The sequence below is a fragment of the Megalobrama amblycephala genome, linkage group LG5, assembly GCF_018812025.1.
Source record: "Megalobrama amblycephala isolate DHTTF-2021 linkage group LG5, ASM1881202v1, whole genome shotgun sequence".
Classification (NCBI taxonomy): Eukaryota; Metazoa; Chordata; class Actinopteri; order Cypriniformes; family Xenocyprididae; genus Megalobrama; species Megalobrama amblycephala.
Window position 1 is genome coordinate 3,131,345 of NC_063048.1, and position 17,301 is coordinate 3,148,645.

At 38.9% G+C, this 17,301-nt stretch overlaps 1 protein-coding gene across 1 annotated transcript; it reads right to left on the reverse strand.

The window, feature by feature from the left end:
- Positions 1–10,333: 10,333 nt before the first annotated feature.
- LOC125268110 (nuclear factor 7, ovary-like) lies at positions 10,334–16,940 on the reverse strand. The gene is made up of 6 exons (XM_048190217.1): positions 16,294–16,940; positions 15,224–15,319; positions 14,758–14,988; positions 14,658–14,680; positions 14,458–14,576; positions 10,334–14,015 (listed from the first exon to the last, which is right to left on the reverse strand). The coding sequence occupies exons 1-6, from the start codon at positions 16,684–16,686 to the stop codon at positions 13,528–13,530; spliced, it is 1,350 nt and encodes a 449-aa protein (XP_048046174.1). The 5' UTR covers positions 16,687–16,940; the 3' UTR covers positions 10,334–13,527.
- Between the last annotated feature and the right edge of the window lie 361 nt (positions 16,941–17,301).

The following is a 17,301-nucleotide window of genomic DNA, read 5'->3' on the forward strand; positions in this document are numbered from 1 at the left end:
TAATAGTACCCCAAATAGTATAAATAGTAGCTGGTCACGCGAACTAAGACTATGTAAACATACACACTAGGGCTGCACGATTAATCGCATGAGATTGTCATGCGTGTCTCATCAGTAAAGCCGGTTCTGTGATTAGCGGTAAATGTCCATCACCTGCTTTCAAGTGGAGCGGCACTTAATATACAGAGCCGTAGTTCGCGGACAAGCTACGCAATATCGCGTTCATAATCGAAGGCGATTCATCTGCGATTATGAACGCGATATTGCGTAGCTTGTCCGATATTGCGTAGTTCGCGGACAAGCTACGCAATATCGCGTTCATAATCGAAGGCGATTCATCTGCGATTATGAACGCGATATTGCGTAGCTTGTCCGCGAACTACGGCTCTGTATATTAAGTGCCGCTCCACTTGAAAGCAGGTGATGGACATTTACCGCTAATCACAGAACCGGCTTTACTGATGAGACACGCATGACAATCTCATGCGATTAATCGTGCAGCCCTAGTTCACACATAGTTTGACTTCCAGTAGGAAGATCAAAGCATTCAAATGCATAGGTGCTAACCAAATCAGTCTGACAGTATCACCCATACCTTTACATTATCATAGATACAAAGGCACCACTGTATCTTGAGCTTGTTCTGCCAAATGGTCAGGATGTAGGATCCGCAGATCTTAAACAGATTCTTAAATTTGTAATTCCACAGAGGCTATTCGTTTTTATCACGCGAAGATGCTGCTGATAGCGGCACATTTATAGCCTTTTTTCACAGCAGCTGAAATAATTAAACTTATCATTTTGATGGTGGATTGTAATCCTGAAAGGTCCAAATAACAATCATCAGTGACAACTGGAGATTCACCCGTAGTCAAAAAGCAAAAGACTTTGGACTGTGGAGTGGCTACAGAAATTGAAATCTACAGGTAACGCTAATACACACTAAATACACAGTCACGCAATGCTGGTGTTGTTAACATTAACAATTTGAGAACAATATAACAGTAATAATAATTTGCACGGTTTGACGTGATCCAAGCTAAGCGATCATTAGATTTAATCATCATTGGCAGCATGATTTATTGTAGGCCTAATGCCTTTTTCCCTCAGTTGGTCAGAACAAAAGTGGCAGACATGTTACTTACTTGTTCAGGTGATATTTTGGTATTGGTGATATTAGTGGTGGTCAACAGTCAAGTACTTCAAATAAACTGCCATAACCAGAGTGAGACAAGGCAAAAAAGACAATGTTCATTATTTGAAGTAAAAACAACAACAAAAAACTCCAGTTTGTGTGTCCTGGATGAACAATGTCAGCAAACAACAGTGGGAGGTTTTCCACAAGACAATGTTTGAACAGAATTGAAACCAATGCCATTAACAGCACTCGTCGAAATAACCTCTGTGAGACGGTTTTTGCTCTCTAAAAATCCACAATGGAAACGTATACCTGTTAATTGACGTGTGACATGGTGGGGGCGGCTTTAAATCGCTAATTCAAAAGTGAAAGTATAATGCTCACGGCCGCACACCTGTGAACGCAGTTTAATGATGGCCTCATTATTCTTAATGAAAAACACAACAACAAAACAGTACAATCAATGAAAAATGACAATAGGCGCTTTTACATTTCTCTTTGAAACCAAATGTTCCTAAATCATCAAAGGTGAGGTGAAATGGGCGAAGATATCCGACTCCTGCAGCTGATGTGTGCTGCGATTCTCGTTCAGACGCGTTCAGTTCTGTAACTGAATGGCCACATGACATGCAGAATAAAGAAATTAAATATTAATTTTTGTTACTAAATTTAGATTATTTGAATATTATTTAGCCTTTTTTTAAATGATTTAATTATAATTTAATTAATTGCTTAATCAACTTGCAGTTCCCTCATGAACCCCCGTTTGGGAAACCCTGTTTTAGAACATTATTTAAAATTTCTTGGCGACGCGTCATGCAGCCACACTATGACAGGTATCGCGTTTATTTCGTTTTTCCTTTTTTATTTAAAATATTTGTAGCCCATGTGGGTATTTGTTATGGGTTTCTGATTTAGATAAAGTTTTGTTTGTAAAATTGTATAAAGTTAGGTTAAAATGTACCTTGGAAAATGTGCTCCGAGATAACCTAAATTGCTGGGTCTGTCATTTTAATTTCTTTATTATTTGATTGGGTACTTTGTGAATAATAACCTATCAGGTATCGGGATATGTAGGAGGGGTGGGACAAGAAGGAGAAGGAGAAGGAGAAGGAGAGAACGCACGAGAGAAGCAGAACAGGTGTGAGATGTCGGCGAGACAACTCTCTGAAAGTGTGAATTGTCTATAGAATTGTGTACTTTATAGTTCATCTCGAGGATATTATGCTGCGTTCACACCAAACACGAATAGAGCGTCAAATTCGCGTCTACCGCATCTAGTTTGCCGCTTGAACATTTTGAATGCATTCGCGCGTCTAGAGTGAAATAGACGCGCGTAAAAAACAAGCGTTTGAAGCGAAATTGACGCGCGTCCGAGGTGAAATACGCTTCTTGTGGGAGGGGCAAGTGCTAGGCGGTTGTCTGTTTGCAAGATGGCTGATGTTGATCGTGCGTTCATCGAGAGAGCTACCGCTTTGTATTCGCGGGTCGATAAACGTGTACGTGACTCAAAAGTGAAATGTGTATTTACAACTTACCAGGTTGCCCAATCTCCTCACCGACACTCTTCCAAGCGAGGTCCTTTTTATTCCTGTCTCTATAGAAGTATGAACTTGTGTCATAAATCTCTGGGTGACTGCTCACTGATAATATCAGTCGTTCCTCCATTTTGAATGTGTGACTCCGGGCGGGCCTGCCGCCACAGCAGCAAGCAGGCTCCTGATTGGTTAATGCGGCGCGAATTTACGCCAAAGTTCAAATTTTTCAACTCGGGCGTCAGACGCGAATTCGAAAAAAGCACCATTCGCGTGTAACGCTCAATTCGCGTCATTCGCACGAACTAGATGCGCGAATGAGGTGAATTCGCGTCTTCCGCGCTGCGCTAAACGCTTCATTCGCGCCGCGAGACCTCCAGACGCACGTAAACGCGTCTTTACATTGACTTAACATTGAAATCATTCGCGCCAGACGCTCTATTCACGTTTGGTGTGAACACAGCATTATGCTGCGTTCACACCAAACACGAATAGAGCGTCAAATTCGCGTCTACCGCGTCTAGTTTGACGCTTGAACATTTTGAATGCATTCGCGCGTCTAGAGCGAAATAGACGCGCGTAAAAAACAAGCGTTTGAAGCGAAATTGACGCGCGTCCGAGGCGAAATCCGCTTCTTGTGGGAGGGGCAAGTGCTAGGCGGTTGTCTGTTTGCAAGATGGCTGATGTTGATCGTGCGTTCATCGAGAGAGCTACCGCTTTGTATTTGCTCTGGAGAGCAGAACAGCGGCGTAGAGGTCAGCGTCGCGGGAAGGCCGCGGGTCGATAAACGTGTACATGACTCAAAAGTGAAATGTGTATTTACAACTTACCAGGTAGCCCAATCTCCTCACCGACACTCTTCCAAGCGAGGTCCTTTTTATTCCTGTCTGAAGTATGAACTTGTGTCATAAATCTCTGGGTGACTGCTCACTGATAATATCAGTCGTTCCTTCATTTTGAATGAGTGACTCCGGGCGGGCCTGCCGCCGCACCAGCAAGCAGGCTCCTGATTGGTTAACGCGGCGCGAATTTACGCCAAAGTTCAAATTTTTCAACTCGGGCGTCAGACACGAATTCGCGTCAAACGCTAAATGCACAAAAAGCACCATTCGCGCGTAACGCGCGTATCGCGCGAAACACTCAATTCGCGTCATTCGCGCGAACTAGACGCGCGAATGAGGCGAATTCGCGTCTTCCGCGCCGCGCTAAACGCCTCATTCGCGCCGCGAGACCTCCAGACGCGCGTAAACGCGTCTTTACATTGACTTAACATTGAAATCATTCGCGCCAGACGCTCTATTCGCGTTTGGTGTGAACACAGCATTAGAGTGGACTTTGAACTGTGTTACTGCTGGCTAAGCGTGACCGCGATGTTCGAGTTTATTTAAAGTGTGTCACAGACGAGTCACGAGAACGAAAGAATCACTGGCGGTGAGCCAGTACATTCTACGTGAACCACATCGTTCTAGTTATGAAGGAGAACGACAACGGATGTTGTGTTCATGTTACATTCGGGAGTCTCGTGCGCTGTTGAACGGAGCGAGAGGATACCGCGTTGAGAGCTGAGCTACTGGATGAATACACTGACGGCTGCTCGTGAGTGGGGCTCGCGACTGATGGATTCCGTTTGACCTGACGGACTGTGCCTGATCCTGACTAAAGACAGCAACATTTTCTATAAAGGTACCTGTTTATTTTCTTTTCTTTGTGGCTCAATTGAGTGAAGCGGCCGTGTGTTTTTTGGCCTCTACGATTACAAGCAGCGAAACAGGCCTGCAACAGATACTAAGGGTTATTTAAATTATTTGCCGGCTTAGGAATTTATTTTATTGAGTTGGAAACATTTTTTATCTTTGTTTTATTTTTCCCTTGATACGGTTGACTGTTTATTTTTCAGGTAAATGTCATTTTGAAAAAGGGACTCATACACTTGTGTTTTAATAGAAGCTTTATTGAAAAGAATATATCACAGATATATTTTTCTTTCTCATTGATACGAGTAAATTCAAGTCTGATTTAACTTATTTGTATTTGTGGTAATTGAGTAATTAATTTTTCCTGCTATATTGAGGTATTAAACAAAATAGATAGCATTACAAATTTAAGTTAATACAACCCATCATATTAAAGACCCAGGGCGTCACCCATAAAATTCCCAGTTAGAGGAAGGGGGCGCTACATATTCACAAACTTGTTAACTATATCATGAATTATATATATTCTGATTGTCAAATATGTGGAAGTGAATGTGTTTTGTTGTTTAAACACCTTTATGATCATGTTAGCTGATAAAACAGAGGATCAGTCGGATTTAGGCTACATCACGTAAATTCATCATTTTTTTCCCGAAATACATAAACGTAGGCCTAAGTGGCTGGTGAACTGGGAGAAGAGAGTAAACTTTATTGTTTCATACGCAATCAGGGCTTGACATTAACACCCGCCAACCCGCCAAATGCGGGTAGATTTCAGCTGTGGCGGGTAAGACAGCCACTCCCACTAGCCACTTTGGCGGGGTGAATATAATTTCAGCTTAGAGCCAAATGAAAAGTAGCCAAGCTCATCGTATCACAAAATTACAATTCAGTCACAATTCTTTATCGATTAACTTCACGGTTAGTGAAGGCGGGATAGGCGGAATCGCGCTAAATGACACAACAGAAGCGTTCGCGTGCGCGCTCTCTCTGTCACGATTCAGTTCTCCTTGCGCCTGGTCTGAATACACGCATACACAGATGTCAAAATGCATCGTGTGGAGTATCTCGCATGAATACAGTCGGCTATGGCTTACGGCTAAGTGGACGTAAACAGGTGGGTAAAAACTGGATATGTGTCAGTATATGACATCCATGCATTCAGCAGCCCCCAAATAAATACCCCTCTGTCATTAATGTTAATCAAACATCAAAAAATGTTAAATACATGTATACATACATACATACATGTATGCTAAATAAACATATGTATCTGAAAAATGTTTTTTTTTTTAAATTACTATTTGTAATTTGCTTCTTTGTTCTTTTTATATAGCCTAACAAAAATAACTGTATACCTCATGTATAGTCTTGATTTGGGTGGTCAATCTGCATTTGTAAGTTTGAAAGGGTTTTAAATCTTGTAGCTAAATCAAGTAAAATGACTCAAAATCAAGTAATTTAAGCATGCCAGAGTCAACTTTAATCATATAAAATGTAATTTCCCAACAGCAAAATTGTGGCCAGTGAAAATGCTGAGTGGCTAACTTTGGAAAACCACTAGCCACATTGGCTGGTGAGCAAAAAAGTTAATGTCAAGCCCTGTACGCGATGTATCTGATATGAATAAAAAACGTTGTCAAATTATAATTGAAAGGATTATTGCAGCTCCCATATGAGTGTATGGAATTTGCATTTAACAAACTATAATGTCTTTTTTTTATATATATAGCCTAGACCTTAGGGCTGGGCGATATATCGCATGCGATTCTCACGCGCATTTCGTCAGTAAAGCCGGTTCCCTGATTGCCACTAAATTGCCATCACCTGCTTTCAAATGGAGCGCCTTTTAATAGACAAAGCCGTAGTTCACGGATAAGCCACGCAAAATCGCGTTCAGTATCGAAGATGAATCGACTTCCATAATGAACCCGATTTTGCGTGGCTTATCAGTGAACTACGGCTCTGTCTATTAAAAGGCGCTCCATTTTAAAGCAGGTGATGGCGATTTAGAGGTAATCAGGGAACCGGCTTTACTGACGAAATGCGCGTGAGATTCGCATGCGATATATCGCCCAGCCCTACTAGACCTCATTTAAATGTCTGAAACCTCAAATAAACATGTGGTTGAAAAAAAAACAAAAAAACACTGAATAGTTGTGAAATATGAAAAGGACAGAGCGCGTAAATCTCTGGCTCAGCGCCAGCAGCGGGAAAGCAGGTTTGAATTTAGAAGTGGCGCATTGAACGTACTCATCACACCGGTGTTATTGTACCCGATAAAAAGTTAAAATCGATCGGGTGAATGGGGACGAATTGAAACTGAGGGGGCACAAATCAGATCTGAGGGGGCAATGCCCCCTTTTGCCCCCTCATGGCGCTGGGCCTGGTTAGGCCTATACTATTACAATATTATAATATTTAAGTATTTGAAGCAGAACCTTATGCCGATGACAGAGCAGTTAGTTATTATTCACCATGCATGCGCTGTCATGTTACAGAACTAACAGAAAATGCACCTTGCGCGAGATCCTTATCCTCATCCTCAGCGTCCGCTCCTGCAGCGCAGTCTTCAACATCAGGAAGCAGGAACAACACACGCTTTCTATTGGCGGATCATGATCTCACCCAGTGACATCACCACGCCGCTGGTCCGCCCTGGATGCAGTGATATGCAACCCATAAACAAATTCTGTAAATATTGAGGATTTGACATTAAAATGTGACAACATGCCCCAATCTGGCATTAATGGAGAATACACTTGTCAAGGCAATTCAAGCTTTCCATTCAGATCTGCCTTCATCATATAGTGACTCTTTTTTATCACTGAGAGAACTGGAATGACTCTGTCTCTGACGCATTTTGGAAAGGGAACAAAAAGTTATATAGGCTATACAGTCAACTATGAAATTATTGGCACCAATAAAAAAAAATGTTTAAAAAAACTACACAAAAAAGAGAGTTATAAAATAAACACATTAATATTTCAAATCTTCCTCACACTGTTTGGAGAAATGGCTTTATATATCCTTTGCTTTAAATATCCTTTAATTTAAGCCCAACATATGATTTATTGCATTTGTTGTTTTTAAAATCTGTTAATTTAAGATTATTTTCATGATGCCAATAATTTTGCAGTTGACTGTATATAGGCCTGTGTGTGTGTGTGTGTGTGTGTGTGTGTGTGTGTGTGTGTGTGTGTGTGTGTGTGTGTGTGTGTGTGTGTGTGTGTGTGTGTGTGTGTATAAAGCAAGGCCATCACCATGTCTTGATGTCTTTTTATTTAAAAAAAAAAAAAAAACACACATGCACACATTCACTCTTATTTGTATGTCAAACATGCAAAATGTTTCATCTTGCCACATTCAGTTATGAATTACATGAATCATATAAATATTTCAAATCAAAATGGTGATTTGAGAAAATAAGTAGTTTGCATCACTGGAAAACCACTGGAAAACTGTTGGTTGCTTAACATTTCTTTCGTAAAACAGTTGTCAAATATTAAATGTTTAGATCTTGCAGTGGTAATTGGAGACAGTGATGAAACAAAAGGAATTTAAAACTGTAAAAGCTTTCCATTTTTAAACAGATCTTTATTACTCTGTATGCTCCCACTACTGTCTACATCTCGTATTCCAGTCATGGTCTCTCAAAACAGGCAAATCCACCTGATGCTTTGGTTGCATCACATGATGCATAATTTAAAATATATTAAATGACTTATTTTATGGTTGATGTACACAAGCTATTTTTTATGGTATGATTTCCAATCAGGCACTGACTCAGGCTCAGTCGTTCAGGGGTCCTTGCAGAGGAGCTTTTGAACACGGGTTCGGATTTAACGGACACACATCGAATGGGGTGGGTTCGACATATACCTGTGAATTACTGTAGTGATAAAAGCAAACAGCATGTATGTGGAAATCAGTTACCAGACTGTAAATGAAATCGCCACTGTCACGCACTGTGGGAAGTCTAGTTTTTTGTTATGAAGTATTTAGTAACATTTACTTCATTTGTGCAGTGTGTATAATAACGTGGATCGAAGAGTACTGTTTCGTATACTTAAACTCTAACACAGTGGTCTTAAACTCAGTTCCTGGAGGGCCACAGCTCTGCACAGTTTAGCTCCAACCAGCTCCAACTCACACCTGCTTGGAAGTTTCTAGTAATCCTGAAGACCTAGATCAGCTGGATCAGGTGTGTTTGATTAGGGTTGGAGCCAGGGGGTGGCCAGGGGTGGCCGTGGCCACCCTTGACCTAAGCTTGGCCACCCTTGACCTAAGCTTGGCCACCCCTTTGGCCACCCCGCTCACAACTGCTGTTTCTGTCTACTTTTTTGTTGACAAGAATTGCGTTTTATTTAAAGGTGCCCTAGATTCAAAATTTGAATTTACCTCGGCATAGTTGAATAACAAGAGTTCAGTACATGGAAAAGACATACATTGAGTTTCAAACCCCATTGCTTCCTCTTTCTTATGTAAATCTCATTTGTTTAAAAGACTTCCGGAAAACACGCGGATCTCAACATAACACCGACTGTTACGTAACAGTCGGGGTGTACGCCCTAATATTTGCATATGCCAGCCCATGTTCCCAGCATATTGAAAGGCATTACACAAGGGCAGCCAGTAACGTCTGGATCTGCACAGGTGAATCAACAGACTAGGTAAGCAAGAACAACAGCGAAAATGGGAGATGGAGCAATAATAACTGACATGATCCATGATAGCATGATATTTTTAGTGATATTTGTAAATTGTCTATCTAAATGTTTCGTTAGCATGTTGCTAATGTACTGTTAAATGTGTTTAAAGTTACCATCGTTTATTACTGTATTCACAGAGACAAGAGCCGTCGCTATTTTCATTTTTAGGAGAACTGCAGTCTGTATAATGCATAAACACAACTTCATTCTTTATAAATCTCTCCAACAGTGTAGCATTAGCCGTTAGCCACAGAGCACAGCCTCAAACTCATAGAGAATCAAATATAAACATCAAAATAAATACTTTACTCACATAATTCGAAGCATGCATACAGCATGCATGACGAACATCTTGTAAAGATCCATTTGAGGGTTATATTAGCTGTGTGAACTTTGTAAATGTGCTGTAATATAATCGAGAGCTCATGTGGCAGGGAGCACGTGAATTAAAGGGGCGGCGCGCTGAAAAAAAACAGTGCATAGTTAATGATGCCCCAAAATAGGCAGTTAAAAAAATTAATTTAAAAAAATCTATGGGGGTATTTTGAGCTGAAACTTCACAAACACATTCAGGGGACACCTTAGACTTAAATTACATCTTGTGAAAAAGCATTCTTGGGCACCTTTAAATGCAGAACCGTCTCTTTAAGACCACAAAAAACGGGAGAGTTTTCAGGCGCGCACTCCAACTTCGCCTCAGCGCCAGGCGCAAGTCAAACGCGTGCGGAAACGATACAGGTGCTGAATGAGCTTCAGCAGAACAACAGTGAACGGCGAACATTATATTGTCTATAGCCTACGTCAATGTTTCTCAACTGGTGGGTTGCTAGACCGCGCATTTTTCAATCACGCGCAAATACGGCGCACTGTATATTACTCACTATAAATAAAGCGCAAAAATAACTACGAGCATGCAACGTCATAGTTCTGTCATCTATTAAGTCATGAAATAACCAAAAAGGCGTTTAAAGCTGTGTTAAAACTGTGCATGCATGTGTGTAGGCCCATTTGATATATGCGTCACTCTGGACTAAAATATTCTGCTATGTGAGATCACAATATAAGGAACAAACTGATATGCACAAATAAATGTGAGAACTGTGCATTTGTACTAGAAGATGTTAATTTTGCGCTCATTTATAAAGTACAAACAAAAATGTATCACATTTAAATGCATAAAATAACTAATTTTACATTCTGGCATTTATGTGCTGTTGACTTCCACATCAGCAAATGGGAATTCAAAAGAGAACACTTTGCACTGAGTTTAATTTAGGTATGATAGAACTGTTGCAATTATTTATTTTGACTATATAGAAAGTTAAACATTTAGTGTTTACTTTTTTGGTTAGTTTTTGAAACAGACAAACTCAGAATTGTTGAAGTTCATTGATTATACATAAAATTGAATGAAGGTTGAATAATCTTATGTAGATCAGTATGTAAGTAATCAGTATGTAGTTATTTGCATGTCTCATCCATGGAGATGCAACAATGGAGAACAAGCTATTGGGGGTTTTGAGAACCAGAACTGACTGAACAAGTTGAAATGTAGCTATAGTGTGAGCCCCTTTATTGATATGCCTGCAAGTGAGGAATGATTAAAAAAAAGAAGAAGAAAAAAAAAGGTCAATTTCACTCAGCATTCCTTGATCTAATTCACTATCTCAATCACAATTAAGGCTACAAATTAACTGTATTCATGGTTGTGTTGTAGGCACAGTCCAGTACATTATAGTCAGCCTCATTTTTATGTTGAAATAATGAAGATTTCTGTGCCACCCCAGACTCGTTGCTGGCCCCTGCCTGGCCACCCCTATGAAAAAATCCTGGCTCCGCCACTGGTTGGAGCAAAACTGTGCAGAGCTGTGGCCCTCCAGGAATTGAGTTTGTGACCACTGCTCTAACATTACACACACACCTATGAATCAATGTGTCAGTAACACAGAGCAAAGTTTTGAGAATATGTGAAACCCATTCAATAATTCAGTCATAATGCAGAAAAAGCTCACAGCAGTGAAGGAGTGACACTATAAAACATCAACGCTGTGAAATAAACATCCATTCACACACACACACACACACACACACACACACACACACACACACACACACACACACACACACACACACACCTATGAACTGCTGACAGAGCAAAGTTTTGAAGGTATGTAAAATCAATTCAATAATTTAGTAATAATGGGTGACACTAAAACATCAAGGGTGCAAAACAGACACTGGAAATGAATGGGAAATCTGCATCGAACAGCGATGAGAAGCTTGGGTTTGTCAGTGCACTTGAAAACTCAGGCTTGTTTCTTCACACGCTCCAATCATTCTTATTTTTTTATTATTTTTTTTGTTGTTTTGCAGGAGCTCTGTGACGAGCATAAGTAGTAAAGAAAGAAATACAGAAAAATCCAGTTTAGTCATGTTCATTGAAAAATGTTTACATAAAGCATTATGGCTGAATGAATTGCATTTTTTTCAAATAATTATTATTAAATTCTGAATAAAAAAATGGCAACAAAATGCTTCCTTGTGTCTCTTTCAAACACAATGTTCAGGTTTGACTGGAATCAACTAATCAAAAAACTAACACTTCAAATCACTATTTCTAACAAAAAAATATCTAAAATTTGACAAAAAGTATACTTATATATATTCAAATCTTCCACCTAATACAAATATGTAATTATGTCTAAAAACAACTAGGCAATTCACAAGCTGCTTTATAGAGAGCTATACAGGCAACTAGTGGTTACACCATGATATTACATGCTTTCTTTCTATACTCTCAACAGATGGCGCTAATCTGCCTTCAAAAATTTGGATTTTAAAGTCCTTTAACCTGAAATACTGCATAAATTGAAAAAATATATATATTTTCTATGGGGAAAATGGATATTAATTACTGCATAAATATTAATAATAATATTATTTATAATAATATTAATTATCACCACAAAACCCTCTCAAAATGCAAAAAGACAAATATTATTAAACAAAAATGAATTAGAATGATTTTACTGAAAAAATAAGGTTACGTTACAGGTGTCCGGTCACTTTTGACCGTGAGGACGATGAGTGTGATTTACAAATAAGGAGCACCAGAGGTTCAATTATTATGTGATCTTCTTCAATGTTTTCAGAATCTTTACATTTTTTAAATAATTTTGTTTCTGTATTTTTAAAATGAACATATTTTAATAACAGTATGTTTATTGAACAAAAATGAATTATTTTATTTATCAAAACAAAAACAGAAAATAGTACAAACTTTGCTAAAGAGACTGTTTTAAACAAGTATTAAATTAGACATTATTAAAAAAACATTATTTTAGCTGAAGTGTTTGTATCATTACTGTGTGTCTTCTGCCTCATGCTGGTTTTGCTCCGTGTGTCTGTGGGGTAAAAGACCCTCTCACCACCTCCTACAGATTTTAAACAAAATAAACTACTTTTAATCTTAATAAACATCTAGCAGCTCCACACAATGTTGTAAGAACTAAATTAAGCAGTAAGTAGATGACGTGAAACTAACTTACTACCTGTAATGATTGTTAGATGTGATCTGATAGGAACTATTTTACACCAAAGAAAGACTCTGTGATTTATAGACACAGGATGAGATCAGCGAATCACACAATCATGATGATTATGACATCATCACATAACACATTCAGAGGTACTGCATCATTCACACATCAGAAATGGTGACAATCAAAAGCTTAATGCTACAATGCATGCTGGGTGCCAGCATACAAAACTCCCAGCATGCACTGCGGCATGAAGCTTTTGATTGTCATTGTTGAGATTCATGCGCTGATTCTCAATGCATGTGTCTGAATGATGCTGTAGTTCAAAACTTTTAAAACTAGAGATCATCAGATTCTGTTCTGAAGCTCAGTCTTTGTCAGATTTCAGTGAATCACAGAAACTTTGACTTTGTTTTTTAAAATTAGATCCATAAATGCTGCTAATCAAGAGTTTCTAAGTGTTCATCATTTACATGTATTTTAGTGAACACATGATCATTTAAACTGAAACAAACAATTATTCATTTACAAATTCACTGAAACTGTGTAGAATTAGGATCAGTTTCTAGAAAAAAAAATATAATTATGTGAAATTTAGCAAATTGACAAACTTCACTAAAAATAATCAAGTCATTATCCTACAATGGTCTAAAAAATTGTTCTTGTGTAAAATGCTTTTTAAACTTCATCTAAACTCTAATTAAATAAACTTGTTGTTTATTGATCTGTTGATATGAAATATGAGAGTGTGAGTGTTGCTGTAGTGCTGATATCAGCCATGTGATCATCACGGCCCATTCACAGCCACTGTACTGATATTCAGATCAACAGCACTCTTACTCATGTGATCTGGATTAAATATTGGAAACATGATGAAAGCAGGAAGATCCAGACCTACAGGAGTGACAATTACTGACTATTGACCGGTAAGATCCTCAGAGAGGGAGAACACCAGAAGAATGGAAAGAGTGTGTGAGTGAAGGTGTGTGTGAGTGTGTGTAGATGTGTGTTAGTTACAGGATCAGAGAATGACACCGTTCCTCTGTCATAGTCCAGATTCACTCTCACACGATCAAGCTTCTTTTTGACACGAAAACCAGAACCTGGATTCCATCCATACCACACACTCCAGACATCAGTGTTGAAGAAATCAAATCCCTTCCTCTGGTTTGATGCTGTAGTTACTCCAAGAGTCCAGCATACATTCTCTTTAACCTCCACATCCCAGCAGTGTGTTCCTGAGTTAAAACCCTCTGAACCCAGAACACAGTAATGACAGTCAAATCTCTCTGGATTATCAGGAAGAGGTTGATCGATCCCGCTGTATCTCACAATGGTCAGATCATCAGACAGGACGAGATATGGATTTGCAGTGTTTGGATCCAGAATCACAGGAGCTGATGAGACACAATCAACAGCTTTTATTGTTCATATAATGATCAAGAGTGAACCAACACAGATTATTATGAATTATGACACTGTTGATCAAACACAAGTTCCTCTGATCACTGTCAGTGCTGTTATTAGTTTCACACTCATTTGATCATCAACTACAAACATTAAATGTGTGATTCAGACATTTGTGTCCATCAATTAAAATCACAATAAATCAATGAGATCTGTTGAGATTTCTGCTGTAGATGAAAAACTGTAAGTGTGTGTCTGATCTTCAGCAGCATCTGATCATCTTCATGTTATCGGCTCTTATAGTCTGTGTTGATTTAAATCAGTTTATTCTCACTGTCTGTTGAGTTTCACTAACTGATTATGTTGGATTGAGAAATTATTAGTGGAGTTTGTCATTTTTCTTTCTTTCTTTCTTTCTGCAGTCAGACTCACTGTTTTGGACGATGTCCTGCATCTTCTTCCAGACTCTGAACGGCAGGTTGCCCAAGTAACGCGGCACATGAATCAAAGCTCCAGAAGCCATCTGTGGATCCGGCTGTGAGCTCTGGACTCTGGAAGAACATTCAGGAGTCAGAACTGCAATGGTTTTGGATCAGAACCAGAGAGACCAGAGACAGGAGCAGATCACTCACCTTTCCTTTGAGACTGGAAACTCCTGCAGAACAAACACACCATTTATCATCAAGAACTCAATCAATGAACCAATGATCAACCAATGATCTGAAATCAGACCTTCAGAAAGCAGACGTCATTGGCTTTCATCATCTCCTCCATGTCTTTGATTGTGTGTGAAAGAGCTGAGATGTGTCTGTTCATCTCCTCCAGCTTCTCCTTCATCATCTGCTTCTTCTGCTCCTCTTCCTTCCTCAGTGCAGTGATTGTAGCTTCTTCTTCATCTCTGAGAAACTGATGAAGCTTCTCAAACTGCTGTTTAATCTGACGCTCTGTGTGCTCAGCTTGAGACTGAAATCAAATCACATTCACTTCAATCATCTCAATCGACACACATCAACACTTCACATCATTCATATCAGAGATAAACTCGGATACCGACATATAACGGATCCAGAAGCAGATCGCTGCTCGTCATTTACAGAAATAATAAACTGGAATCCATCATATTAAATATATCAGATCATAACTGTATATAGTGATCCTACAGCTGTAATGAAAATGACTCTTGATTCTGTTTCCTCACCTTGATGTGTTGAACTGTTTTCTCAAACTCTCCTTTAATTTTTTCATTGTGTTGAAGTTTCTTCTGTAAGGACTTCAGTGCTGTATTGAGCTCCTCCTAGAATTGAACAAAAACAAATAAAACACCAGATTACAGTGAAGAGAAGAAGAGAATACAGTGATATGATCATATAATGCTGTGAAAAAGTATTTGCCCTCATCCTGATTTCTTCTGTTATTGTGAACATCTGATACTAAATTGATTCAGAAATTAAAATAAAGGCAGCCTGAGAAAACACAAAGTACAGTTTGTAAAAGACAAAGTCATTTATTAAAGCAAAACAAAAAGGTTATCTAATATTATCTGTACCTGCGTGAAAATGTATAAATGTATTAGCAGAAGTTATTGCTGATAAAGGGGGGTCGATTCTCAATACCGGCAGGAAATGATTGAGGTGCTCTTGGGCCTTATATAATTATAAAATGTTGCATTAAAACGGACCTCCATTTGATCTTATGATCATTTCTCAGATGTGCGTACATGTGATTCATAGAATAAACGTACACACAGAAAACGAGCATTCGCTTCTCTTTCAGATGTGAAATCTATAAATCGCAAATGATCTTGAACTTGTGCGCAGCTGAATGGTTTCAGTTCTCCGCCTTGTAGAAGACGTATAAGTAATGTCATTTACATTTAAAAAAATCACCAGTCATCGTCCAAATCCTTTAATTTAGAATGGCGAGCTGCAAAAATAGCTTAGATTTCCAAAAACCTGCAGTAATATGACAAGGAAAAGTGTCTGTTCAGACCCTGATGTGGCACTAAGCACTTTTCCACGTCAAAGATGAATTTATAAATATGAGCGTTGTTGTGGATTTATGTGTATGCACATTCTAAGATCAAATCTGTACGTACGCACGCTTTATAAATGAGGCCCCTTGAGCAAGACATTAAACCCCCAATCACTCCCCGTGCGCCACAGTGAATTGGTTTGTAGTGTGTGTGTTCACTACTCACTACTCTCCTACTCCCTACTTGGCCCTCATGTCACTTTCAATTACATGTGAAACAAGAGACATTTGTCTTACCTTATATGCTGAAACCACTTCACTGATGGGTCTGAATTTGTGATTGTCGTGTTGTTGTGAATTAATACACACTACACACACAGGCTGTTTGTCCTCCAGACAGAAGAGTTTGAGTTTCTCACTGTGTAAACTGCAGATCTCTTCAGATCCTGATGAACGCGTCTCATTTCTCTCCTTCAGGACCAACTCACACAAGTTTTTTAACACGAGACTAACTGGAGGATGATCTTTTGAGGATCTTCTCCTGCAGACAGGACACTCCTGAGTTTTCTTGGTTCTCCAGAACTGTTGAAGACACTCTTTACAGACACTGTGACTACATGATAAAAGAACAGGAGTCTTGAAGATTTCACAGCACACGGGACAAGAAAGCTCTTCATTTAGTGAAGCCATTTTCACTGTTTGAGCTCCAGCAATATAAACTTTACTTTCACTTTCTGATCGACGGTTTTAAAAATGAATCACCTTGAGAATCACAACGATCTGCTGTCTGTTCAGAAACAAATGTCTCAAAAATCCTTCTTGAAAGTGTTTCTCTTCATTCTCCACTGATCGCTGATTCTTTATTACTTTTGTCAAGAGAGAAGAGAGTCAGTATGACAGAAAAGAGAAATAATAAGTCAGTCTCTTCCTGGTAAGTGTTGGAAGAGGGTGGAGTTTATGATCAGGTGTGGTTCACAGAACAAGATCAGGAATTCCTCAGGGTAAATTAAGTTAAACCTTTAGTATAATGCTATAAACCTTGAATCAAACACTAAAGAACGATGAAAGAAAGCTAATATTGACAATAAAAAAAACAATTTTATTTATTGCTCTTTATTTGTACATAGTTTATTTGTTCAAGTATCCAAGGCAAGGCAATTTTATTTGTATAGCACATTTCATACACAATGGTAATTCAAAGTGCTTTACATAAAGAAGAATAATAAAAATAGAACATAAGGAATAGAAATAACAGTAAAAACAGAGAATTTTGCTATCTGGATGGAAGAGCTAGGAAGTCTTAGT